The sequence below is a fragment of the Colletes gigas genome, unplaced genomic scaffold (assembly GCF_013123115.1).
Source record: "Colletes gigas isolate AHSC1104 unplaced genomic scaffold, ASM1312311v1 Colletes_gigas_Sc00012, whole genome shotgun sequence".
NCBI classification, from domain to species: domain Eukaryota; kingdom Metazoa; phylum Arthropoda; class Insecta; order Hymenoptera; family Colletidae; genus Colletes; species Colletes gigas.
The window spans coordinates 2,526,164-2,553,289 of NW_025106641.1; the positions used below are offsets into that span (position 1 = coordinate 2,526,164).

Below are 27,126 nucleotides of genomic sequence, written 5' to 3' on the forward strand. Positions count from 1 at the left end.
CACCTTCTCTTTTCCTCTCGGACTAGCCGCCCTTCGAAAGCCGAAATCTCATAAATTCGGCGAAGCTCTCGATCCGCTCCAAGATTTAGCTGAAAAAGGAATAGTGAACAGAGGGAAGGGGAACTGAGAGAAGGGAGATCTTTCTTCGCTCTCATTACGCCCACCCCCTTCCCCCTTCCCCTTTCAAGCTGGATTATCCACCGGAATTAACTTTCATCTTGGAAAACTCTGGCCCTGCCGCTCTTCGAAAATCCTTTCCCTGGCCCTTACCAACGACCAAGCGGTTGCTCCTACTAATTCTGAAAAATTCAACAGTTTTCCAAACTTCCAAATATTCTGCGATACTCGATCGTATCGTGGACATTCTACGCGTATTTTTTACCTCACGGATGCTAGTTCGATGTCAAAAATATTGGTTAATTTTCGAAATGTATTTAAAAAAGCTATTGCTGTTAGGATGGAAGCAGTCGCGAAGCAACTGTGAAGCAATTCTTAGTCCAAAGTACCTACCAACCCCAACATATCGGTGCCACCGGTGGAGAGGAACAACTGCCTGAAATAAACTGGGAAAAAAGTTGGTCGTTTTGGTGCACAAAGCGAGGGTGGCAGACTGTGGTAGCGCGAGCCCTCATATTAGTTTTTATTCGCTGTTTGTTATACACCGAAAAGGCATAGGCGTAGGCAACGCGCGCGTAACCGGCGTCAGACCGCCCACCTACAAGCCACGGCAATAAAATGGATTTATCGATGCCACAAAATGGCGGCTCCTTGCCCGCTTTCGGTCCGGGCTCGTACTTCATTTTGCCGATATTAAATGCTGTAAATTCAGGCCGCCGCCACTTTCCCCCATTTTTTTTCTCGCGCGCGCGACCGTACTCTTTCTCGTTTTCGTTTCGCCGCACTTCTCCCTCGCTCCGAAAACGAGAAGAATTGTGAGAGGCCAGAAAGTAAGGGAGAGGAGGAAAGGCTAGAAAAAATTTTACCGAAAACTTGAGCCGCCCTTAATCCGTATCCTCGGAAAATCGGTATAAGTTGAATCTCGGTCGAAAACAGCCATAATTCCGAATGTTAGGGAGAACGCGAAAAATTAAGTGTTAACCGAATAATCGATCAGTTTTAAGATACCTACTAATTTTCAATAATGTTAATTTAAAAGGAACCTCTTTGTCTTTGTTCGCTTTAAAGACAGTTTTTCGTTAAAAGAATCGACGTTCCTCGCAAAGTGATCGACTAGTAGATCAGCTACTTTAAACGTTAAATCTACGGTCGAAGATTATTCTCCTGTGGAGCGACGTTCCCGAATTTCGCGATTTCTTTGGACGAAATTGATATATGGAACGAAGTAGTTTTCCGGGGACGCGCGACGTTGCTCCAATTCTCTTTCTCTGTCCCATTTCCTTCTGTTCCCCAGCGTCTGAAACACCGGCGATGTGAAAAGACGGAGAAAGAAAGGATGTTTCGTTGCTGGGAGCCACGCTCGCAGCTTCCCTCTCTGGATGGTTCACGTGTCGTAACTCATCCGGAGTAGTCCGATATTAGAAAGGTGACATATCGTCATGTATTGTGAACCGGGGCTGAAAGGAACTTCAGAAGTCGGCCCCTTTTACGATAGGCCGTTCTCCTATCTACCCTCGCGTCCCCCCCGCGAACGGTGTAACACGTACGATATATTCTTCGGGGCGGCAACGTAACGAAACCGTAGTGGAAGCATCGTAAAGATACATTAATCCCCCGACAGCCGCGTCCTTTATGGAAATACTCGGGCGGAAACGCAAGAAGGTTCGTTGAAAACGCGGAATTTATTTTTCCAGCCGAGGAAAATGCTTTTTCCACGACCTGGTTAAAATTGACCCGACAAGAGTAATATTAAGATCCGTTTCTTCGAAAAAGAGACAAGCGAAATAATATTATCGCGCTATCGTGAATGTTCTAAAGAAGCTTCCGACGTCCTTCTCACTTTCTTCTCCAGCAAACGGAAAAGAATTTACTCAAACTAAAGAATAATACTTCTTCCTCGCTTTTTCTTTGTGCGAAACGAACAATTAATTACGAATAACTAGAACGAGAAATATTATTATAGATATTCCTACAACAGCAGTTTTTTTAGGGATCCGGAAAAATGCATCGATATCAGGAAAATTGTCCGTCAAGTTTACGCCGCTTTCATAAAACTATGTAATCATATTTATTCGTAATTACGTCACTTGTTTTGATTGGAATAAACTATGCAACAAATTTTATAATCGCAAATCGTCGACCTTTGACCGGGTCAGAGCGCATCTGGTATTCCCTCAAATATGTGCATTTCGCGTTTCGTCTGCCTACAAAAATACGCAATTCCCTGGAACGAGCAGCTCAGAGTTGTTAAACACGTTCTCTCGTCGAGCAATAAGAGCCGCACTCGGTGTCGCACCGTAATCAAGATCGTAAAAGCGCGTTTTACGATCGGTCGCTTACGCAAAAACCCAATCATATCGCGCCTAAACCGGAAGCATCGCGCGCAACACGTAACCGTGTGGTGGCATATAATTATGAAATAGTTATTCTATCGTCTCTGTACCTGTTTCTCGGCTGAGGATAGTCTCAGGAGAATTGAAAATTAATGCAAAATTCGTCTTCTCTTCGCTGTCTCGATTCACGAAATCTGCATGTTACACGTTTAGGATTGATATATCTCTGGTACCAAAAACGACTCTCTGATAATTCTCGTGCAACATGTTTTTCAGTTGCTCCCCGTGATTCCTGTCCCTAGTCTCGCAGACTACCTTTACGTCCACGCTGAAGATGTCCGACATGATCCAAGCTCGCTCGTGCATGATATCCTTTATCGAAACACCGATGTCGGCCAGCATTCTGCAGAGTTCTGCGATTCCGCCCGGTCGATCGGACACCGTCACCGTAAACTTCAAAAGGCGACCTTCCGCTGCCAGACCTCTTTCTAGACATCTTCCGAGAATGGTCGTGTCGATGTTTCCTCCGCAAAGGGGCAACACAACCCTAATTCGTTTACGGAAAGAAAATACAAGTTACTATTGGGAATCTAATAACCAAATACTTGGATCGTATTGAGGATAATTCTCCGAGATAAACATATGTCGGAACGTGTACGTTGTATAACAATTGTCAAAAAAAAATCAACGAACCTTTTCCCTTTGAGCTCATCCAGCTGGCCAGCCAGAATAGCCGCTAATCCGGTCGCGCCAGCACCCTCGACGATGCACTTTTCATTTTCGACCAACTTCAAGATCGCAATGGCTATCCACTCCTCCTTTACCACGACCAATTTGTCGATCAACGGGTTCGCCGTGGCAAAGGCGTTGTATCCGACCATGGGAACCGCCAGACCGTCGGCCAAAGTGGACTCTATAGGGGTGTATATCGGTCGACCCGCTTTTCTTGCCGCATAGAAACTGGGACACCTTTCCGATTCAACGCCCTGAAACGCAGAAAAAAAAGAACTTGGGATAAACGCTCAAGTGACGAACGCTCCCTCAAACATTTTTCATCGAGGAAAAAAAGAATGAAAGCTAAGAGAGGAGAGCTTTGAACGGGGTAAATGGTTAACGCGTTCGGTGGCTCGCGCCGCATATTTGCGAAGGCATGATATAAATTTAAAGAATTTGGCTGCTACTACGATAGTTGAAAAAGTGGTAAACCCTAAAATACTTCCAATCGAACGGTGGTAGAAAATGACAGCCTTACGATGATCATTACGCGAGGATGAAGAGTCTTCACGGCCAACGCCACGCCGGCGATTAAACCACCCCCTCCTATCGGAACAATCACCGCGTCGATGTCCGATACTTGTTCCACTATTTCGAGGCCCAGCGTTCCTTGCCCCGCTATAATGTCTGGATTGTCATATCTGAAACGTAGATTAGTTGCAGAAACTGTAGAAAATGTAGGGAATACAAAATACGCAGTGAATTTTTATCGAGAAGAGAACAGTCGTAGCTGTTAATTGTACTTATTAAATTGTCGTACCCGTTTATGTAAGTTAATCCTTTTTCTTTGGCGTATTGAAGGGCGATTCGTTTGGCCTCTCCCATATCTGATCCATCGATAATCACGTTCGCACCGTACTGCCGGCAGGCCGCAATCTTCATAATCGGTGCTACAACCGGCATCACCACTGTCACCGTTATTCCTAGTTTAAAGCCGTGATAGCAAAGAGCGAGGGCATGATTGCCTAACGACGCCGATATCACGCCTATTTTCTTCTGTTCGTCCGACAGCTGCACGAGAGCGTATCGCGCCCCTCGCTCTTTAAAGCTTCCAGTCGTTTGCAGAAAGTCCTTCTTTAGGTATAGATCCATGGCAGTTATGTCCGACAGATGCGATCGCTGACAAAATGAAAACGTATCTCTAATTGCGAACGAAGCTGCAACAAAGTTCTTAACATGCAACAAATTGCTCGTACAAAGCTAGAAATCATACCACGCAGGGAGTGTTGACCACGCCAAACTTGATCTTGAAGGCGGCCGACGTGATGTCCTCGAACGTAATTTGTTGTGGATTGACTTTTAAGCAGGCCGGATCAACCAATGACTCCTCCTCGTCGTCTTGTGGAAAGAGATTCATTGCTATCGACGATTTTTCTCGAGATCTAGTCCGTTCGATTCGATGGAAACCGTGCACGATCGAAGATAGTATCGCGAACTGATGTTTGAAGAACCGGAGACAATTGAACAAGACGTATTCCAACGACGATCGAATCGTCAAGCTCGTTCCGCGCAACTTTAATCGCATTTTGATTATTTCTCTCCGATTTTCTCCGTTCTTCGATCGCCACGATAAAGACGATTGGGTAATCTTTGTTACAAGTTACCCTCTATAAAGACTGACGTAATAGTGATTACATGAGAGTTTAACGAGTCGAGATCGTTGTTGGAGATCAAATCGTACGCGTGACCGTTCATCGAGTCCTGCGAATTCAATTTCTTGTTTAGGTCTCTCATGATCGTTTGTTGAACACCGTGATACGCATTGAATATCAACTATGGACACTCGCGATTCGCTCGAGTTACTTATTGAATCGCTAGGGTCTCGTATCGCGATGCCGTTGACTATCGCGATAACCTTCGACCTCCATTTACGTCTGACGGAGAACTCAAAGTCTCGTGATTGTCATAATTCTTCCGTCGTCGCATTCGTCGCGAATGCCGTATGTCTTTGTCCCATTTTTCTTTTTCAAGACAACGCTATTTGATTTACGAGAAAAGATTTTTACGAACCAGAACGAGATCGCCGACGTCTCGTGAATTTCGCGTGTCTCGTGACGCGAACTCGTACGGCGACGATCGTGCACGGCTCGATCGACGAACTTTCCTTGACGTATCGCGAACCGTAAACGCAAACGAACCATGATCGACTTCGCGTAAGCTGCGTTCTGCTCTGGTTTCGTCTGTTTGGCGGCGAACTGCGCTCCGAGGCGGCCCAAAATCGACTGGCCCTCGTAAATAACAATTGCGAAGGAACGCTGCCGTCGAAGATAACCCTGACTAGGCCGATGGAACTTGAACGGTTCCGATAGCGAAAGGAAATTATCGCGTTGGAAAATGTTTTCTACTCGTCGCGTTCCCCTTGGCTCGTTCGTCGTTGTTCGATGTTCTGCAATTTGCTTTCTTCGAAAATGACCTTGCACTTCGCGCTGATATTGCTTAAGGTCATGATAACGATGAAGGTTTATTTAATCAATTCGTTATTCTAAGCAGACTCTGTTGCGGACCGCGCTGACCTACAGATAATTTGAAACTCTGGTCAACCTGTCGATCGACGACTCCTCTTCGATTTATGCATTCGTTAATAGACTACGAGGAGAACATTTGTGTCGCCGAAGAGTAAAAAAAATGCACAACTTCGAGGAAGGCCTTTTAATATTAAGAACAGGGAGAGTTACATGACTGATACAGAAGGATGGGAAGAATGAAGATCAATAAACGTTAAGAGCTCTAAAAAATAGAGCTTATCGGGAAACGGTATTGCAAGTCTAAGTTTCAAAGTCCTAAACGATTACTAAAGTCTTCCAATACATCGACGAACGTTACAAAAGTCTGACTCTATTATTTACAATGTGGTACAGGTTTCACGCTCCAAATTAACCTTTTTACAAATAAAATTTATCTTATGGGTGACTCGAGAGCAAAGTAATACAATATCATTTTGTCAGTCAACGAGTGAATATGATTTGCAAAAGGATTAATTTGTATAGCAGAACCTGCACGATAGAAAAATATGTAACAAATACAATTTACAATTCGAGGAGACGATTGGAACGACGTTCAAGAGACACTCGTGCCTCTGCTACTCTCGACAATCCGTCGTCTCTCTCTCAGAAGCTCCAGGAATCGCGCTCTGGGGCTTCCCGGTTGTTTCAGTTTGTCCCTAAAATACATGATTTCGTTTATTGAGCTTTCGACGTTCGACTGATCGTTCGAACACGCGCGCACTTTCGAGTCGCAGTCTCTGAATTTTCGCGAATAATCGTCGAGTTCGTGCCATCGTTCTCGAGTGCCGTCGATCCAATCGCGTTGCACTGGAAAATTAGTCTTTAAAGTCGGCCTTTTCATCGAGTAACTGTCAACGATTCCCGAGTCGATCTTCAAGCTCCTTTTAGAGAAACTGTTCAAAGAATTGTCGCATCCGCTTGTCTTTGTCGGCTTGGCTAACCAAGAGGCGCGATCGAATGTTCTCAAAGGTAAATAATCTTCCTCTATCGAGTCTAAATCATCGTCAACGTTCCCTCTCGTCGATGCAACAGCACTCTCTACCGACAAATTTCCCGTGATCTCGTACCTGGTGAAGTCTTGCGGTTCGTCGTTGTCTCGCGAACTCTCGTCGAGATCGAAACTTCCATGAACGTCTCCAGAAAATGGCACCTTGGTCGCACGATCGTGCTTCTCCAGAAATTCCGAACAACCGACGGAACTTTGTGACCTAAGATCGGACAGCTGGAAGAAGCGGTTCGGTAGCTTTCCGAAACTTGGATAATGGGTCGAATTGGCCGCGTTCATCGATCGATGAAAAATTCTATTCTCAAAAATATCATTTTCATCACCCAAACCTCCGTCCGAGAGATCAACGAGCCGCGAGCCGGCCAAGTCTTTAGAAACGAAGGGAACGTCCGTTTCGCGAGAAATCAGAAACTCGTTGCTCGCCGTAGGTGTACGAGTATCTATGCTAGGATTCGCTAAACCCAGTTTAGCGCCAGCAGATTCCCAATCGACACCGTATTTCTCTCGAAGCAGCTCGTTGTGCCTGTCGACTCTCCGTATACAACCCTCTAGCCTCTGAATTCCCTTCAGGCACTTCTCGTACGACTCCGTAGAAATGGCTACGTCGTCGGTCTCCTTCGAAAAAATATCGGTGTCGTTCTTTAAACTACCCCTACGGCCTACAAATTCCACGTAATCGCGATTTCTGGCAGTGGAGTAACTCCTTCGACGGGGCCCTCGTTTTTTGCTGCGGTCAGCGGGCATGGGTGCGGTGTACCTAAGGAAAAATCAATCAATTTTCATGTTTCGGTTTTAGTAAACAACTGTTTTGAATATACGTATATGGGTGCTGCAAAATTCAAATTAGCGTGGAGGCCGATGAAGCATCTGTTTTACAAGAGCCATAAATCAAGTTAGAACTCCCAGAATTGTTAATATTTTTGGATAAAAAGAAGATACTGTACAAACATGTAAAATTAGCACTATTCACTGTTATTTATTACCTTTCGAGCATGGCCGCGACGTTCACGTACTCATTGATGGAGTTCAAATTCCGTATGTAAGCCGTCGCCTCGCTGAGATACTCCTCGAGGATGTTCCTCGTTGCTCCGTCGAACGAAACGTTCGCCACGTCGTCCTCCGTATTCTCGCAGCTCTCCGATTCGCTACTACAGGTATTCTCGGACGTATTCTCCACGGAAAATTTCACTTTCTTGCGATTCTGTTTCGACTCGTTTCGAAAGTCCTCCGAACCCAGACCTTCCTTCAACGTTTTCTCCAAGTTGCTCGACGGTATTTGCTCTTTCCAATTCTTCTCAGACGCCAAGCTGCTCCTCTCTTCTTGCTGAGAATCGTCGGTCTCGTCGTTGGATGATTGGACCGTACTCGACGACTCTGGCGAGTTTCTCTTCTTCCTCTTCTTGATAATGGACTTTAATATAATCTGTGATTCCTGGTTCGAGCAATCTTCGGCTTGAACTAGCCTCTTTCCGGGAACGCTGAAACTCGAGAAGGACACCTTCTTTTTATCAGAGCTATTTACACGATTGGACGAAGCAAGGGACTCTTGATCGACGGTTCGGTAATCGAAGCATGGTCTGGTCAACATCGAGGATTCGTAATCGTGTATCTGCGTGACTTCCATCGACTCTGACTGGTTCTTTTTCGGTAATTTCACGTGGAGGTTGCTGTCGATGTCACCGACAGATTCGATGTTTTCGACGTCGGCCGTGCTCGAGGATCTCGAACTATCTTTTTTTGTATGCGCCACGACATCGGGGGGGCACAGACTCTCCCGCAGCTCGTGAGAATCCTCTTGCTTCTCTTTCGAGGGCGTTGGTTGGTTGAACGCGTTGCTCTCGTTGTAATCCAGACTGTCGTCCGAGAAACTGTGATCGTGTTCAGCGTTGTTACTCGTTTCTAACACGGTGCACGGGGAGGTTTTAATTTCTGACGTTCCTGTATCGTTGATCGCGTCGTTTTCAAAGCCAGACAGAGACAGACCTACCGCTGGCATAACTTGGATAGAACGGATCTTATTTACAGGGCGAGGGGTTAGCCAACTGGTCCACGGGTCGTCGTAAACAGCAACACCGGGCACTTTTCTGAAATTAAAACTACGCTTCTTGGTGATGAACGCCTCCGTGATTAATCCGTCCCTGATAAATCCTTCGCCGTGACGTCCGCGCGGCATCGAGCCATCGTCCCCGGCCTCCGTACACTGAGACACGTACGAAGTCCCGAGGGAATTCCTCAGAGTAATGGAATTCCTCATTCTAGTCCCCTCTGTTCGATTTGCGGCCACGTCCGCTTTCGAGCCCTTGGATACGTTGTTAGGGTCCTGAAAGATGTTCTCGATCCTAAACACTCTGTCGGTCTGACCAAGCGCCGATCTGGCCAGGTCTCGCGGACAGAATATCTCGTTGCGAAGATCGCTCGGTTCGTCCGTTTGAACCTCGCCGTCCTTTGAGTCGGACTTAAACTTCTCCCGATCGGGGCTGTCCATCAGGGCTATTCTCGACTCCAAGACGTTCGTGGTCTCGATCGTGATGCTGATCGTGTCGGGTAACGATATAGAGATAACGCTTTTGTCGGGATTGCAGCACTGTCTCGAGCAAACGAGAGCTTCGCTCTTCGTGTTTGAAGCGTCAAGACGCGGTGGCGGCGGCGACGACGGCGTCTGAACCGCGAAGCTGCGGCAGGACGAGCGGATCGTGTTGGTCGAGGTTTCGATGCGCATCGGTTTTCGATCCGTCTCCTGGCGAAGCTCGGACAAATTACTCTCCGCGTAGTTTTGTCTCTTGTCGGACAGAATCTCCGAATCGTTACGAGGAGAGTAGATCTCGTACTCGCGATCCTCGAGATCGTTCGCCAGACTGCCGACGTCTCTGCATCGGACGATGCTCGTTTTCGGCTTGTCGGTCAAGGTGGCGATCTCTTTCACTCGAAGTACTGGTGTTTTTTTATTGTCGAACGACTGGCAAGCCTCGTGGTCGTCGGTCAGGACTCCGACGTCCTGGTGGACCACCAGAGGCGTTTCGGTCAACGATGCAGTGTCCTTTGTTCGAACAGTGGGCGAGACGTCGGTCTGCGTGTCCACGCAAACGCGTCTCCGTTTGCCCAGCATCTTTTTCGAGATCTCCTGGAGCTTCATCTTCGCCACGAACTTGGCATCAGTTCCCTCCGGCGGAGTTCGTACCCCGGAAGCATCTTCGGCGGCTTTTCTGCTGGCGTAGAGCCTCTGGGTGACCGCTGCCACGATTTCCGATCGCTTGGCGCGCTGTATAGGCGTGTGTGCCCTGGTGGACGGCAATTCTTGCTCAAGAGAATTCTTTCTCTGCAACAGTTTGTCCCGCGTAAAACTCGAAATCAAGATTTGCTCGTCTTTCGAACTACTCGAGCTGCTGTCCTTGCTGGTCTTCCGTTTTAGGTTTTCCAAGCTAGTCTTTCTCGCATAATTCTTCGATTTCGCTTCTACCTGCCCGACAGCTTCCTTCAGACTCTTGTCCGAGTCGTTGCTGCTTTTCCTCTGAAGCTGTTCCTTGCTCCCTTTCCAGACGTTCCTGCTATTATTTCGATCGTCGATCTCTCGGATATTGTTCAGCTTCTTGACCCTATCCGGAGCTATGGAACGTTTCTCCAAATTCGTATGGGACCTCTCCAACGGGAAAAGTGGTTCCTTCTTCTTCTGGATGATCTCGACCGAGCCGAATTTCTTCGATGTCTGCAGGTTCGACGAAACTATGTCCACCGAGTCTTGTTTGCAGAATTTTCGTTTCTCTTTTAGATTCGAGACTGATTTCAAGTGGGAGAATTCGGAGGCTTGGTAAACGTACGTCTCGCGACAAGATTTCACGGGGCTCTCCGATTTATCCGGGTCTTCGAACGCTCCTCGATCATTGCTGGTTTCGATAAACTCACCATCGATCGAGTCTTCTACCGCTTCGTCCGAGCAGATCTCTTCTATTTGCGCCGACGAATCTTGTAAGCTGTCGTCCGGCTTGATCAGAACCGCGACCAGCGTGGGGATGTCGACGAACACGGACTCGTGGATCTCGCCGATCTCGTCGCCCTCGTCGTTCAATTCCGTTACCTTAGCACGATTATAATTACTCGCGAAACGGTCTCTCGCTGCCAGGAACTCGCACGAACCAAACCGTTTTAAGGAAAAAGCAGCCTCGCATGCAACAATATCCTCGGTAGAATTAGATCTTCGAACTGGAACGACGCTGCTCGAACTCCACTCTTCGTCCACGTTCCTTTCTGACGGACGTTCTTCGAATCTAGAGTCTACGATCCGCTGCTTGGATTGCCCGTAAGATATTGTTTCTGTCTCCTTTGTCGATCTTTCGTCCTCGAGGGCATCTATCTGAGCTATCGAATGATTCTTCCGACAGGAACACGACGCGTTGCTGTTCGCCTCGGTGTTCTGCAAAACAGAACGTGTATCGTACTCGATTAGATCGATCAGACTAGGATAGTGGAGTGCCCATTGCGGCAGAATTTAACTTATTTCTTTTATTAAAATCAATATGAAACTAATACGGGCCCACTACCCTAGTTGCTGGTATTTCTCTTTCCTTTCAATTATTGCCCTACGAATCCCCTCCATTGGTGGGAATCGACTAAACGAATTAATGATCGATTACATAATGCGAGAGAACCGAAGAATACTGTAAATCCTAACAAGTCCGATAGACCGATTGAAAATACGGATCACTCATTAAGCGTGCGCACCTGCAAACCGTGTTTTATCAGCAATCGTTCGCTCGAGCAATCGCAACGGGTACGCTCGGTGGTCGCTCAATGAGTATCAAATAAACGATTCGTGCATTTCATTTGCGTAATGACGGTTCGGCGCGAGTTTGCGTTCCCAATGCTCGATAATAAACTTACACGATTTATTTTCGCCCGAATGACTCGTTCTAGGCAACGCGCGGCCGTGCTACCGGCTGATCGCAAATAAACTACCATTATAAATAGACGTTCGCTAATTTCTGAATACCTGATCCAACGTTTCACCGGATGTTGACCAATTTATTTTCTTATTTGTCGCGTCCCGTCGCCTCTTCATAAAAATATACGTTTAAACGCGGCGATAGAAACTTTACGTTCCGCTTCGCTTCCATGTTTTGTTCAATTTTCATGCTTATCCCGGAATGACGGCATTGTCTAAGCATAATTCAGTTGTACGCGCTTGCCTTTTCCAGCATCAATAACTTCAGCCTCGCCACCTCGGTCCTCAGCTCGCGAATAACCCTCGCCACGGGATCCTCGTTGACCACCGGCCGATTGACCACGCTCTGCGCCCTTTGCGCGAACCGCAGCGTGTGTGCGGTTTCGTTGTAACTTCTACTGGCGGGTGATATCGCTGGAAACGATTACAACAGAGAGAATTCGCTGGAATTAATTTGTTCGGTTCATGGTACAGAGTCGTCGTACGCTTCTACAGATACTTGATCCGTATTTACAACACAATAAGACAATTATATAAGTAATAACACAACTTCTCTTCGTGTCCATTAATCTGTGTTCTCTTGGGTGTTGCGACACATCGTTTCGCGATTGCAGTGACGCATTTTACGTTTGTTAGAATCCTGTATAATTTTCTGATAACAAATGCAACGAAGATAGTAAAGTGCTAGAGTGAGAATAAATAGTAATAGCAGCGATAGAAAGATGAAAACTTGTACAAAAGAAAGTATTCGTATTGTGGACAGAAGGTCGAAGAAACGAACACGTTATGTACGACCTTGGTTCTCGATAGAAATTCATACAAACCTTCAGCCTCCTCGAATTTGACCATATTTTCATTCCTATTGATTGCAACAATTATTAATTAACATCAGGTAATAGTTAAAATAATGCTGGATAGCAGGTGTTGGACAAATAATTGTTTTTAATACCATTTTGCATAGAATATTAATTTATCGGCCGAAGTAACGGTTCCTTGTTGATTGATTGGTGATGTCGTCAAGGACAGTCATCCCCACCCGTTTCACTCTACTGCACAAGGAAGCGTTGAACTGTCAAGCGGCGAGCTCTTTCTTTCTGTTCTAGGCTGCCGGACATGGCGGAGCGTCGTAGGGTTGCGCTCCACTTCTACTGCCCACAACTGGCCACTGGCGATCTCTGGGGGTCAATAGTGACCAGTACTGACCAGTAGTGGTCACTAGTGACCACGGTTGACCTTTCGTGAGGTCTTGTCAGAATGATTGTCCAGTATTGATTAATACTGACCATTGCTGACCAGGGATGAGGTTTATCAGAATATCACGTCTACCATTTCTATTCCGAAATTTACATGTCTGCTGGCCTTGAATGTGCCATTTCTGGCTTGATTTGTTTGGTGCACATTTTATATTCCACATATAAATTTGTTTCACCGACCGTTTGGAATTTCTTTCTTGATCTTCAGGCGTCTGTTGGGCTTGTATGTGGGGTTTCGTCTCGTTTTCATTTCTCCACTCTCTTCCATATTTCACTACTTGCTCCTTGTTTGGTTTGTTCGATGCATATTACATATTGCACGTATAAATCTCTTTCACTGACCACTATCGTCACAGTGGTGAGTGATATGATATCCATTTCTCACTGGTTTCAATTGGTGTCCTTACGTATTTCACTTCTGGCCTCTTCTTTCTGAATGTGTTCCTGTTCATGTCTATTTTTACATATACTGATTTATCTGGGCCCATTTATTTTATTTCAGGTCTTCGTATTTCCCAATTTATTATATTTGACTCTAACTAATCGCAAATGCAACCTTTCTTAGTTTGTTTCAGACGACAACGCAAGGACATCGGGGGACATCGAGGGACTTTTATTACCATAGTAAATTTATTTTTAAGGCCGCGATACCAAGCAATTATTAACTTTGCTTCTCGTTCTCTCGCCCTTTCGTTTCTTGCTTCGATCACCGCTGTTTCATCGGTTGAAACATGTGATCGAGTTTCGTCGCGTCGCGTCGCGTTTCCCTTCATATTAACTTCACCCTCTTTCAATAAAATAATTGCTTGGTACATTTAGACATAGGCTCCGACGACCCATTGCGCGCGCGTACGTATGTGCCAAGTAATCCTTTACAAACTAGCTTCACGTTCTTTCGTTTCTCGCTTCGATCACCGCTGCTTCATGTAAAAGCAAGTGATCGGCCGTTTAGCTGCTCCGAAGGGTCAGTTATCGTCCTCTGGTGAGACGATCCAAGGGAAAGGGTATTTCGGCCGCAGAGGGGATCAGGGACTGTTCCTGTCTGCGGTAGCCCCGACACACGCTCCCTCTCTCAGTCAGTCGTCTTGAGTTGGGTCCTACGGGCTCCCAACAGGATGCGTGGGAGAAATGGGGAACCTCTGTGTCGGGTGCGTCGATTCCCTTACCCTTCGATTGGACTTGCTAAGAGGCAACGGAACTGACACTTTTGAACAGGTACTCGGTTCGCATCGCGTCGCGTTTGCCTCAAATTAGCTTCACCCCTCTCTCAACAAAATAATTACTTGGCACAACTAAAATAGAAGATCGATCTTCTACCTCGCGCTAGTTTCTAAGAATGTAAGGGGGAGATAGATGGAACTTGGATTCCATCCATGTCCCTCCGGGTCTCCAATCGCAGCAACCTCCACGTGGTGAGACCTGGTAATCGGTACTACTCGCGACCAAACATCGAGAAAAGGACTCTTGGTCGCGAGTAACGCCGAGCTAATGGCTGTGAATTTCAAATTGTTTCTCGAAATATAAGAGAAAATTGCACTCTGTAAATTGTAGCAAGATTTAAGAATACAGGGAAATTTGAATGTATCAAGTACATTTACTCCGAATATGTCTGAATGTTTCAATATATTTATTCTTAGAAGGAAAGTCCATGTGTGTGAAAATCGCTTCTAGGATTCGACTGGGTGTAATTTTCAGTATATACTTAGTGCGCTAAGAGTTTCATACCGTTCGTCAAAGTGGGCTTTCGTTCTTGAGAAATTTCATTCTAAAGTTTTATTATAAATATGGGCAATATTAAACCTAGATTCTTAAATTCGACTTTTCGCAAGACGGAAACGTCATCGATTACACCATAATTCAGCTTAACAAAGTGTTATAACCGGATTGATAATTGTAGGAGGGAAAGAGAAGGATGACCATCTACCGTTCCATACGCGGTCAATCATAAACACAGACACTGAATATTAAACGTCCCAACCTCCACTGATAATAAACCTGAATGTTATTAGCAATTCAATTAGCCATCGATGATCAGCGGTTTGGAATATTTCGCCGCGATTAATTATACGCGTCCTGAACAAGGTAGGAATATTTGGTAATTCTTCCGTTTCCGCGGCATCAGCCGAGCTAATTAGCTCACCATTTTTCTAGACCCGACATTAATTATATTTTGTAATGCATTAGGGGGTCTCTTACGGTAGATGTCGAATCATCGAATAATTTCAAACGAAACAAATTCGCACATTATTCCATCAATGAGAAACTCTACTTTCGAAAAGCTAATAAATCGAACTATGCCTGCAAAAATAGTATCTCGATTGCAATTTATTTTTTTATTTTATTTCATCGATTATACTTTGCGTGTGTGTGTGTGGAAAGGGACAAACCCCTACGTGAATAAATAAGTCAAGAATTTGGAGCGATATTGTTTTTTGTGGAAAGCTTTAATAGGTTCATCCCCTTTCGTTTCGATTTTCAACTCGCACCGTGCATATAAGTATATTTAACAACAATTTCCATCGTGTACATCGAATCTTGTCTACGTGCGATGTCTAACTACGTTCAAATTCTACCAAATTTACGATCCTTCTGCTTACAAACATAAAGTGCGCAAGTATTTCGCGAAGAAATCGAAATTCTGGTCCATCGTTGGGCTATTTAACCAGTTAGTTATATCTATTCGTCTACAAGTAATCTACGAACAAATATTCCAACTTTTACGTTTCCGAAAACTGACTTTTAAAGTGGCTACGAGGAGGGGTGCAACTGCTACGTCGAGAAACTGAAAAAGCTTTCGTATTTACCGATGCCCCCGTTTACTGCGTTATCGAATTTTAACCCGGCCGCGTCTTAGCTCGCCTGGAAAAGCATTTAAACCAATTACCAACCAGACTGAGTCTGCGCTCCGGTATCGTGGGTATAATTTCATGAATCAGAGAGGCTCGCGATAATAGTTCTCCTTTGGAAATTAACTGAAATTTATGGAAAGCTGGAGTTAAGTGGTGAATGGAACGGAACAGACGGTGTTAGAGCCGGTGAGAGGGAGCAGAGAAGCGATGGCCAATTTTTTTGTCTCGTACCGGAAGCTGAATCGTCTTCTCAAATTAAGTATCACGATCGTGAAATAACCGAGCCGAGAAAAAGTGCGAAATGGAGTGGTAACTGTGTTTTGAACGGAACGAGACGATCCGTAGGAGAATCTGTAAAGAACCGTGAAATGGATTAGCGACAATTCGTAGAGAAAAGAAACCCGTTCGTTGAACGTGTAAATCATCGTTTAAGCGCAAACGCGAGAGCGAGAAGGATGAAAAATTTCTAAAAATAAATGCAACGCGATAAAGAAGGAAGGGAACAAGGGGGTGAGGTTGCGGATCACGAGGGTAGGAAAAGTGAGAGCAGAAGAAGGGAAGATCAAAGGGAAGACACTTACTGGCGAGCATAATGGTAGTGGCATTTCCGCCAAGTGCGTCCTTCAACAGCCAAGTAAGCGAAGAATCTCTATAAGGGATGAACCTCCTGCCTGGACCACTTCCGGCCGAGCCTCTCTCCGCAAGGGCTGATATTACGTTCCCTAGAGCCACTAGACTCTTGTTTATATTCGCACCCTCCTGCAAACACACGCATCACCCACAAGTTTCTTCTCTTTTTCCCTTTTTTCGTTTTTTCTCGAAATTGCATTTGCCTTCTTGGATAAGACAAAACGATGCTTAGATCATTTCGTCCGACATATGTTATGATAAAACAGAGTAATCGAGACTTGAAAAGTAAGTTATTTTTTTAAGATCCTGCTTTAAAAACGTTCGCTAAGATTATCGATCCCTGTTTGTTCACTGGTTAGGGACGACGATATTATTTTTAGGGAATGACTCACCTTCAGTCGATGAACGCCGCTGCACGTGGCCGCGCTTTCGCTGCCCGCCAAATCGACCAAGCTTAGCTTGCTGCCACCGCGTGGCTTCCGTGGCTTCTTCTTGGAGGAATAAACAGCGTTGGCCGCGATACTCGGCGTCTCTGGCGAAACGGCGATCGTCAACAGAGCGTGGCTACGACTGCTGTTCGGGTTTTGCGAAGTCGACGCTGTCTTCCTAGCTTTGGTCCCTTCCTCCACGTAGGACATCAACGATCCCAGGGTACGGACCACGCGATGGGTCAAACCTGTCGAGAAGAAAACTCAAACGCTAGATTTACACCGCCATGCTGCCCATCACCTGTTCTTTATTTCGGTTATTTCGTATTGAAAATACAAACATAACTAATCAGTTTCTCAATCGGTATTAGATCGTGATCATTGGAATACGAAGGTTGGGAAACAGACATCTGAAATTACCGATACCTTGAACGTAAGGGCCCAGTCGAGGATGCTCGCGAACTCTCAATCCGCTTGTACTCGAAGACGGCTTCAAAAGGTCTCTTACTCTCTCGTTGTATATCTCCAGGTAACTGAAACAAAATCCAACCGATATTGTAGTTTAGCCGCGATTTATTGCATTAATTTTACCGCTAATAGATTTACTTGTGATAATTTTACAAATGTATATTCGTCCATTGAAATGGACATCAAATTAATAACAATATCACCCGAATAACTAATTTTGAATATCCTACGGATAGACGTTGTACGAATATAGGTATCGCGTGCGTTTGATTCAGATAGGCGTTCGATAAGCACAGTCGATATTCTGCTGTGTTCGAAGGCTCTAAACAAATCGATGCAACTGCGATTCTTTGCCAGAAAACCATACGGGCCAAAAAAGGAAGATTTACCGGTCGCGTACTTTTCGTCCGAACGGTGTTCATGGGCAACCGCAAACTCCTGGATCCTCTTAACGTCATTATCTGCTCCGTTGTGCCCGTAAAACGTCCGCACGTGCGACCGTAAATCCGCTTAACAGTGATCGGAGTTTCCATCGTGCACCCGGAGAAACACTTTCCGCTTGGATTTCGACCAGCTTCTGTTCTTTCCCTTTTTTCCCATTTCTACGCGACTCTCTCGATTTTGGAAGCTGCCGACCGCGCTTTAGGGCGGAACAATTGCACAACGAAACTCCTACTGTTCCGGTAATAGAATGTTTCTCAACCGTTTATCGAAACAAATTTGTCTCCCTATTCGATTCGCTCTGCTTTCGATTCTTCTCAATTTATTAATTCTAAAGATTTTCTACGTACGGTAATACTGAAATAATGTTCTCCACATATTGCACTTGGACTTATGCATCCATCCCATTCGATTCCCCTGTATGTAGTAAGAAATGTCGGATCGTTGAAAGTACATAAATAGCCGAACTCGAAGTAGATAGAGACGTTCGTGGTCCGACTACTAGCCGGTGGACCACTCGCGGCAAATACTCATCCATTCTAGAAATACGTTAATGAACACGCTTCCGGAAATTAGAAAATCGAACGAATCCCCGTAATCGCCTGTGTTCACGCTGATTTCCTTGACCCGAAAACCCCGATATCTCGGAAACAATAGTCGTTTGCAATGCAGCAAGTCGCGAGTTCGTCCAGATTTACACTAAAAACTTTCGAACAATCACAACCTCCTTGCAATATAATTTTACTCGACAAAAACAATCGTCGTTTAGTTCTACCTCCTCTTCCAACGTTCTAAATGTTTGTACGTTCTAGTAACGTCACTTTACTTCTTTTGTAACACGGATGAAGCACACGACGATTTGAAATAAATTAAATAGAAATTTACGCTCCGTATTCTCGATTGGAAAACTTCACGATAACTATGCTTTCGAGGCAAACTAATAACAACGATCGAAACTTCCAGCAAACTATTATTTGCATTTACGATCTCGAAATTCGCAGGAACCTGTTACGGCGAAGAAAGATCACGTTTCGAAAGAATATTCGCCCCGCCATTAAAAAGTAAACGTTTCTTTGTTAACTTGAGTTTTTTACCACTGTAGCGACTCCCGACCCTGCAGAATGAACTGCGAAAAAGCTATTTAAAGTTTCACGAAGATAACTAGACACTTTTGTTCACCAAACGCTCAACTCGCGTTCTGTTTCGCATCAGTTTTTTCCGCGTTGCTCGCTAGATAAATTCAGTTGATAAACTAGACCATTAACGAACGAGCGTACCAACGTAACAGTTGCCTGGTGACAACAATGTAAAGAAAAGTTTCTTTACTCGTTGCACTAGACGTGTGCTCTCTTGAGAAACGAAGTCTCCGAACGTTGCAATGAATCTATGCATCTTTAATTACCAAGGGATCTAAACAATTGCCAATGTCATCTAATTTGTAACACACCATTAATTCCATGGTTCCTGCCAATTTTTTTAAATAAGCAGGGTGATGGAATAGCTGTCCAGTTAATCGCTGTTACTTAACGTAATTCGAGGGGAAAAAAACGAGAGAAAGTCGTTCATTAGAGGGTTTAAAGTTTTCAAGTGGCTCGCGAGGCCTCTCGTTTTCATTGCAGCGATAGCAGACCGAATGGGCGTCGGGACGAGGAGAGAAAACGAAAGCTGGCTCTCGTGCTTGTCGGACATTACGCGAACGAACGGTGTCGGAATAACAATCGATCGGCGTCGTATCTACGAAGGAATATTGGCGCGTAGAAGAAAAAAAAAAACGAAGAGACTGATCCTCTAAAACCGTCAAACTCGTTCCAAGTTCGAAGCCTTTGTTTCAGGATGCGATGTTTGAACGCGCGGCTCGAACGGTGGACTCGGCTATTTCCGATAATCGATGCACGCGAAAATTCCAAGCTCCGGTGAACAGGTTGATCATAGAAACAACGGTTTTCCGCTCGCTAGTTCTCGCGAAAGCCCATAAAAAAGTTCCGAAAGCTCGATTTTACATACAAAGACTCGCCAAGAGTTGGTTGACCTGGCTTTTAATCTTCTGCACGGCCCGTTTTAACCTCGATTTACCGATGTTCTCCGTTCGACGGTATCCACAACAGGGCATCTTCGAATTCGTGTTAGAATGATTGGAAGTGTGGACAGAGTCGGGCAAATTTTATTCTCGAAGGAGGAATAAAAATGTCACGTTGTTCGTGAATAAGATTAGCTATAAAACTTGTTGACTAGACATAAGAGAGATCGTTCGATGGACTGGCGTGGTTCGAAAAACAGCAACCGATGGACAATCAGAATCCACGAAATGCAGATCGAATCGAATTTGCGATCATGGTCGAAATCGTGGGCTTGCAGCCGAAGCGTAACTTCCGCGCGTGCAAAGAGAGAAGACGGAGTAGGAAAAGGAAGAGCGGAAAGAGCGAAAGGGAGGCGAGGATTCTATCGATCAATCAGCCATAAGTAATGCGGAGCTTTTGATCGGTTACCGTTTCATTGCGGATGGGAAGAACGGCACGGCATGCTATCGTCTACGAATTCGGTGACTTAATCACGTTGAACGCCGATGCCTAATGACGATGGCTACTGGTTCAATTAGCGCCGGACGTCGAATCATTTACGCACAAACGTGTCCATTTAAGCCAATGCTTAAAGGTGTACAGAGATCAAAGAAAAAAGGAATCGTAGAAGTATTAACGACACAGGAAACGCAGCAATTGTCCCGCAATATTAGCGGGTGTCACGTTTACCACGACGACGCGTCAGTTGTAACAGGATCGTTGTTAGATCGTAAATTAAATTATGCCCGGGCTCAGTTCGCGTTTATTGACGAGTACGATTCGCTAATAGGTATAATTAATCGCACAACAAAACCAGAATATCGATTCGCCTCCCCTCGGCGTGTACATATTCCCTGCGTTCCCGTGTTGCGCGTTAATACGCGCCAATCGAGCGTCGAACACGCTCGGAGACGATACGAAAATATTCACGAGTAAGCAGTTAATCAACCTAGAAACTGTTCCTCGCGAATCTAGTTTCATCTACTGATAAACCTACAAACACGTTTCGTAGTTTATTTACAGCCCGTCTAACAACAGCGTGTCCGGCATATTTTCGAAACTACCTATTATCGATTATAATGGAGTTAATTTTGCATACCTTACTCGTTACTGGTACTAATAATTTCTAACGAGTGTTCCATCGGACGAGGATCAAGGTGCACAACTTACTGGGATGCGTCCAAGAAACTAATCCAATCGATAAAATATAATAGAACAAAATCTGACCAACGCCGCTAATATGTATCTTTGTTTCTCGTTTGCCGTAATCGTTCGATAGAATGAACGATTTACTACCCACTACGACCGTGAACTTGACGAAGTATCTATGCGTACATTTTGGAAAATTCATTCAATTTTTCTATTTTTTTTATTGCCTTCGTTTCCCTTTCCCTTTCCATTTCGCACCAGTGCACGCAACTACGAGCCAGAAAATACTCGTTGCTAATTCTGTTTGCCGCGTACATTTTGGCTTCTTTTTCTACCATCGGCGTTTGTTTCCCCCCTTCGTCCTGCTCTTTCCATACTTCCGATCCGCTTTAATTCCGCGGTTCGCCTAACTATATCTGCACCTCTCTTACTTCAATTTTACCTGCCTGTATTTATTCGATGGCTATCGAGGCAGGCCCCTTTGATACAAAGTCGATAAGTTTGTTACGTATCACGCAAAATTAGGGGCACATCAGAAATACTTGTAAATACTTGACCGTCTTGTCTACGAACGTAAACGATGATCGCAACCTCGATAAAACGACTTGCCTGATTTATCAATGATGCTTGTTACTCGAGCAGCCGCGTATACGGAAATATCGTCGCAATACAGGTCAGTGTGACGACTACGAAAAGCCAGTTGCTTGCTTATTTATACATGTAGCGTGCAACACCTCCTCCAGACCATCATGCGCAAACCGCGTGTAAAACGCTATCGGATTTTATCGTTCGGATTCACGGGATCGTGATATCGCGGCATCGGTACTAACGTCCGGTGATACAGACCGTCACAGAACCAGCAGTTAATCTCTATCGCACAAGAATGTTCTTTTTCGTAGACGAACCAAATAAACTCGAGAATACGAACAGAAAACAATTAAGTTGCGAACCGAACAATTTCTCATAAACAGCGGACGTTACAAGCTATGCAAAAGGTTTTGCTCTCTTGTTATAAACGATATTTTCAGACCTAGGAGATCTATTACCTTTAGGATAAAATCCGTTTTCAGAGAATGACTCCTGAAACGCTTGGAAAACGAGAAACAATATGATTGGAAAAACATGAAACTCCTGCTCTAAAAATTGTATGACACGTGAAATTCTCCAGGGTAACGCGCGTATGTCACATCGTGTTCTCCGGTGATCGTAACTCGGCCAGCGTAAAAGCTAGAAAATCGTCATCTTCTATCAGTTCTGTGCGCTAAAATTTTTGAATGTACGCATCGAAGCGGTCCATCGGCAGGAGTTATTGGCGAGCTATCAGAATACGTTTTAATCTAAAAGATATTCGAGATATTTTAGCGGAGAGCCCATTAACGGTCGCATCGTAAACACGACAAACTGTGGAGTTAGTTTTCGCGCCGTGACGCCGTTAGCGTACGAAAAAATTCCGCTTCCTAAATCCAACGCGCGAACGGGAATTTCCGTCGAACACGGAAAGGGGAACATGAATGACGATGGCTGCGGCTTTATATTCAAAGTCAACGATACACACCGGCCCGCGACAGAACGAATATTTTTGTCCCCGTCCGAACAACGAGTCGCCGTAGCACTTTTAATAACTGCCGGTGATCGTATAAACGTGAATTTATAGTATTCAAGCGAACCGTACGCGACGTACGATTCTGCCTGTACACACGCGTAAATCTGTCGTTTATTTCTTTACGTACGTACATATGCATGTACGATGTGTGAAACAATAGGATGATTCACGGGCCAGTTACTAATGGTAAGCAGCGCAAAGACACTCCTCGATTATGGAGGCCATTCCTTCGCAAAAACTGAAATACATCAATTTCGTCTTTTCCCTAGAACAATAGAGCTTGAAGAAATTTTAAAACGAGACGATACTTGACAAAAATGTGTAATTCTATGCCTTGAGACTATTTCTACCGCGTTTTTATAGTGTTGAGAATGTATTCGCAATCGTTAGTGAATCATCGCAAGGTAGTTTACAGTGTACGCCAACGTGTGATCTAAGTTAAGAGCAATCGATAACCTAACTTCCGCTCCATGAAAGCAACTCAAACATACGCCTAATAAACTAACAGAACAGTGCAAATGGTTCGGGAAGTGAGTTCGAACAGATATTAACGGTTCTTACCAAAATTGCAGTCGGTCTACGATCGGTGTTGTATTTTCTTTAATTAATTTTCATATAATCGATGCTCGACGCGATCGAATCGAGCGTCCGATCACTGAGTGAAACAACATCACCGAGTAAAGGCGCGAATAATGTTACCCAGGTGCAGCTAGACGTCCGCCTAGGATTGCGAGTCACGGGGCACTGAGCTTACAAGACACATCCAGGCCAACAGCGCTTGCAAGCTCGCGACTCCTAAGCTCGACTTGAACGTTTATCCCTCCCTTCCAGCATCGGGCACCTCACAACCCAGCCGACAAACAATATTTTCCTTAACTAGACGCGGTCCTGATTTCGCAAACTTTGCGCCAATTAACAGCGGTGACGGGTCTAGTCGCATATGGCGATCGACTATTACTATACTCTGACAAAAGCTCGAGGAGGACTAGAAGGTCCATACAAGATTAGATCTAGTAACTGTTAATGTTGTATTTGATATTTAGCTCTCATACAGTTAATACAAACTTCCGCGATCGAATATCGCTCGAAAATTAATTTCACAAAACGATAAAGTTGTCGCGTGCGTCATCGATCCGACAAAATTATTCACTGAGAGAAATTTCACGAAATCACTCGATGGCAGTAGGTTGCACAAGAATGCTAGGAAAACTTAAAGCACACAGGGGCTACACAGCAATGAATCGAACGTTCGAAATCCAGACAATCGACAGCACAAACGAGCCTGAAACACGGTCTGTCGAAAACGATAGGCAAAATTGCTTCGATAACCGGACCTTGACCGAGAGACATCGATGCCTTTATCGGTGATTGGTGTACGTTCGTCGATGTGCCTTGTACACAACCACAAAAGACGCCGCGAATGTTAAGTTTCCCACAGTTGTCAATTCAGACGCAAAATCGCCCGGATAATGCTTTTCGTCCATGTTAGACTGCAATCGAATTAAATTCACGCGCCAACTTGGTCGAACCTCGACTGCACGCCGATTCAAAAGTCGAAATTACGATAAATAACTATACGCGAGATTCTTACATGTTTGCTTTGTTGAATCTTACTTCCTGAATTGAATTTCGAGTTATCGAACGCAAAGGAGTTGGCGTGTAAAAACTATCCAATTACAACGCAATTATATGTAACCGATTCTATCCGAATGTGAACTCCAAGGCTTCGGCAATTACCTGACCGAAACGCAGTAATTATTTCCGCACTTTCCGTGCCTCTCGATCCTGGAGAAGAGTCCTTCGCAAAGCCGCGGCGTGAGACCTGGCTCCTCCTGTGCAAAACATAAAGCAGAAAGAAAGAACGTTAACCATTTTTAAAATAAAAAACAAGAAACAAGAAAAAGGGAGAAAGACCCGACGGCGAGATGGAAAGTAGTGGTGGTAGATACGGAATAGCGGTCGCCTCGGAAATTACGAATCGTTAACTATCAGTCATCGGAATGCCCCGCGGCGATCGGACGACTCCTTTCGTAATTGAAACCGGTTGTACGTGCTGAACGTATAACCGAGACACGTGCCGAGCTTTTAAAAATCCACGCCATACACCCCCTCCCCCTAATGTGCAGCCACCGTTGACCCTCTGTTCCACGTTTGCAGACGGCTACCAAGCCACAGGGCAATTTAATTAACCAACGTTCCGTCGAAAACAATTTCAATTTACTGTTCGAAATTTTTCGCGACGAGAAACCATGCGCTAGAGAGAAAGATCGCGTTCCGATTGTCAGCCAATTACAGGACGCACCTGGCGAGTTCATGAACGCGTCACGTTCCCGCGTGATTGTTCGTTTGTTTCTTGATGTCGAACGACGTCGTCTATTATTGGCCATTGGCCATTGGCTATTGGCTATTAGCCGAGACAGTTCCAGGAAAAACTAACCATTCGCAACAATACCCTCAAACTTGTAAATCGTGCTTACGCGAAAAGAAGGGTAGGCTGTGTTCACATCCTCGCTCTAGTCGATTATTTGTTTCGCTCGAAATATCAAAGACAGTAGTATGTTCATATATATGTCATCGCCTGAAAAACTTTCGTTACAACTATTTCTGAATTAATGGGAACCGAACGTGGAGTTGTACGTGTACAAGAAAAATGGATACCTTGGTTCCCATCATCGTGTACGTCTTTCCGGACGAGCTTTGTCCATACGCCACCAGGCAGGAATTGTAGCCCGAGAAAACAGCATCCAGAACAGATTCGCCGAGAGCGTCGTAAATTTTTGCCTGGTCCGCGAAATGTTCGGTCTCGGGATCGGAAGAGTCGAAGCAATAATCGAAATCATATCTTCGAGTTCGCTCGCGACTGGTCCCAGCTTTGCTCGAGAACGCCTTCAAGTTCGTCAAAGAGATCCCGTTCAAGTCGGTGTGAACGACCACCGTCGATTCCGCTAGATCCAGCTCTCTAAAACGTACATCGTTAGAATCATACCTCGCTGGGATCGTGGTTGAAACAAATGCATCGTTTGGAAACGACTTACAATTTGACATACGTTGACAAATTTCATGGTGTTGGATAATTGTTAAATCTAAACCCGAATTTCCACCTCTTCGCTTTGGATCTGAACCGTAAAATTGTCTTCTCTAAGGGAACATTTTTATCGCGTTTCGCGAATCTGGATCGATTCATCGAGGACTCGAAGAAAACTTCCCGATAGACAGACAGATGGAATAGCTAATTCGCGAAAAGAGATCTCGCAAGGAAACCGATAACAGCGAGTTCACTGCCGCGAAGTTGGTCGGATTTTCCGAAGGAAGGAGATAGTCGATGAAATTCGTCGCCGGGTTATTAGATCTCCGGAATAGGAAAGGGGATGTATCGGAAAATCGAGACGAAAGCAACGAAAGGTCGAACGCATCGGGTTTCGAAACAATACCGTAAAGACGGCATTCGTAAATCACGGTCAAACGAGTTTTCAGGTCGCCTTCTGTCGTGTAGCAGAACCTTTGGCGTGACCAGACGAGTGGAAACGCTATTACGTACTTACATGCTCATGTGCGTGATACGCACACACAGAAATGCAGATTCGGTGCTTCGACATCGGGTCCTCGCGTGATCCTATCGCCCCTATTCGGTCTAATCGGTACGATTTCGTGCCGCGTTTCGCGTTTTTGCGAAATTAACATCTCGTCGTTGTCGAACACCCGGACGGACGGATCGTTCTGGGTCAACGAAGCTGTTGAACCTAACCCGAGACTTTCGAAATCCATAAAAGTCCTCGGTCGCGAGAAAATCGATCCCTCTTTCCTCGCGCTTCGATCAAACTTCCAATCTCCGTTAGCCTGAGTTCCGCTAATTCGAATCATCTGAATAATCCACTAACTGATGTAATATCCAACTCGACGCCATTTATGTTTAAAAACAGCCAAAGTTGCTTCCTCGTTGTCGAAGAAGCTTGTCGCATTCGTTTCCCCGAGAAATTGTCAGTTTGTCTTACTTTTGCGGCGTTCCGGCCCCTTCTTCTAATTATAGAAACGAGTTCATAACTGCCGAATCGAAAAGGCACCACTGCCCGATAAATCCTACTTCCAGATCTTTATCCTCGTTTTATGCGTGAACGCGACGCGGCGCCGCTTTCCGATGGAAAATAATTACCTCGGGCCGCGTATTTCCAGCAGACGCCAGTCGATAGCCGAGAAGAGTCGTAAAACCCGCAAAGAACTGCCTTGCGAAAATGAAACTACAAAGCCAATAAACCTTGACCTCTGTTCTCCGAATGTGCACGTATCCCCGGAGCACAGAGAAAGAGCAATGCGACAGCGCGACAGTTGAAACGGTTTTTGCTAGTTTCTTAAAATACATTAGCGCGTATCAGGCCGTAAACTCAACGGTGGAAGCCGTTCGCGAACGAACCGAGAATCTTCGACCAATGTTTTCATCGTTACACATCCATAGAAATTTCATTTTTTACCTCGCCGTGACCTTTTTCCTTGATCCAATTTCACGGGTTTCATATACCTGTGCTTAAAATTACTATATCAAAAGAAAAACCATATTTCAACGTAACCATCAAATCCCCATTA

General features: G+C 45.0%; 3 protein-coding genes across 9 annotated transcripts in view; 1 reads left to right on the forward strand and 2 right to left on the reverse strand.

Moving 5' to 3' along the window:
- LOC122399088 (JNK1/MAPK8-associated membrane protein) overlaps positions 1 to 27,126 on the forward strand; it is a 760,891-nt gene that overhangs the window by 668,163 nt on the left and 65,602 nt on the right. The gene's annotated exons all lie outside the window — the stretch shown is intronic.
- On the reverse strand, positions 612 to 5,014 carry LOC122399081 (L-threonine ammonia-lyase). 2 transcript variants are annotated; one of them, XM_043399474.1, is made up of 6 exons: positions 4,860 to 5,014; positions 4,438 to 4,551; positions 3,985 to 4,343; positions 3,703 to 3,865; positions 3,144 to 3,436; positions 612 to 2,997 (listed from the first exon to the last, which is right to left on the reverse strand). In XM_043399474.1, exons 1-6 carry the CDS (start codon positions 4,956 to 4,958, stop codon positions 2,652 to 2,654), a joined length of 1,374 nt encoding a protein of 457 aa, XP_043255409.1. In that variant the 5' UTR covers positions 4,959 to 5,014; the 3' UTR covers positions 612 to 2,651. The 2 variants fall into 2 exon arrangements, with proteins under 2 accessions (XP_043255409.1, XP_043255408.1); XM_043399473.1 differs by having other exon boundaries at positions 633 to 2,997; positions 4,438 to 5,013.
- Positions 5,126 to 23,358, reverse strand: LOC122399068. 5 transcript variants are annotated; one of them, XM_043399439.1, is made up of 8 exons: positions 23,110 to 23,135; positions 17,699 to 18,156; positions 17,257 to 17,363; positions 16,795 to 17,078; positions 16,354 to 16,531; positions 11,915 to 12,084; positions 7,718 to 11,142; positions 5,126 to 7,491 (listed from the first exon to the last, which is right to left on the reverse strand). In XM_043399439.1, exons 4-8 carry the CDS (start codon positions 17,038 to 17,040, stop codon positions 6,282 to 6,284), a joined length of 5,229 nt encoding a protein of 1,742 aa, XP_043255374.1. In that variant the 5' UTR covers positions 17,041 to 17,078; positions 17,257 to 17,363; positions 17,699 to 18,156; positions 23,110 to 23,135; the 3' UTR covers positions 5,126 to 6,281. The 5 variants fall into 5 exon arrangements, with proteins under 5 accessions (XP_043255374.1, XP_043255375.1, XP_043255373.1 ...); XM_043399440.1 differs by lacking the exon at positions 23,110 to 23,135 and adding an exon at positions 22,501 to 22,533; XM_043399438.1 differs by lacking the exon at positions 17,699 to 18,156 and having other exon boundaries at positions 23,110 to 23,358.

Bases quoted from the DNA above. Each gene is read 5' to 3' on its own strand.
- LOC122399081 (XM_043399473.1), bottom strand. From the start codon at position 4,749: ATGCGATTAAAGTTGCGCGGAACGAGCTTGACGATTCGATCGTCGTTG. The intron at 4,344-4,437 runs GTATGATTTCTA...TCATTTTGTCAG, and splicing joins TGGTCAACACTCCCTGCGTG to CGATCGCATCTGTCGGACAT. The intron at 3,437-3,702 runs GTAAGGCTGTCA...TCTGCGTTTCAG, and splicing joins ATCCTCGCGTAATGATCATC to GGCGTTGAATCGGAAAGGTG.
- LOC122399068 (XM_043399438.1), bottom strand. From the start codon at position 17,040: ATGTCCTACGTGGAGGAAGGGACCAAAGCTAGGAAGACAGCGTCGACT. The intron at 16,532-16,794 runs GTGAGTCATTCC...GTGTGTTTGCAG, and splicing joins GCGGCGTTCATCGACTGAAG to GAGGGTGCGAATATAAACAA. The intron at 12,085-16,353 runs GTAAGTGTCTTC...AATCGTTTCCAG, and splicing joins CACTACCATTATGCTCGCCA to CGATATCACCCGCCAGTAGA.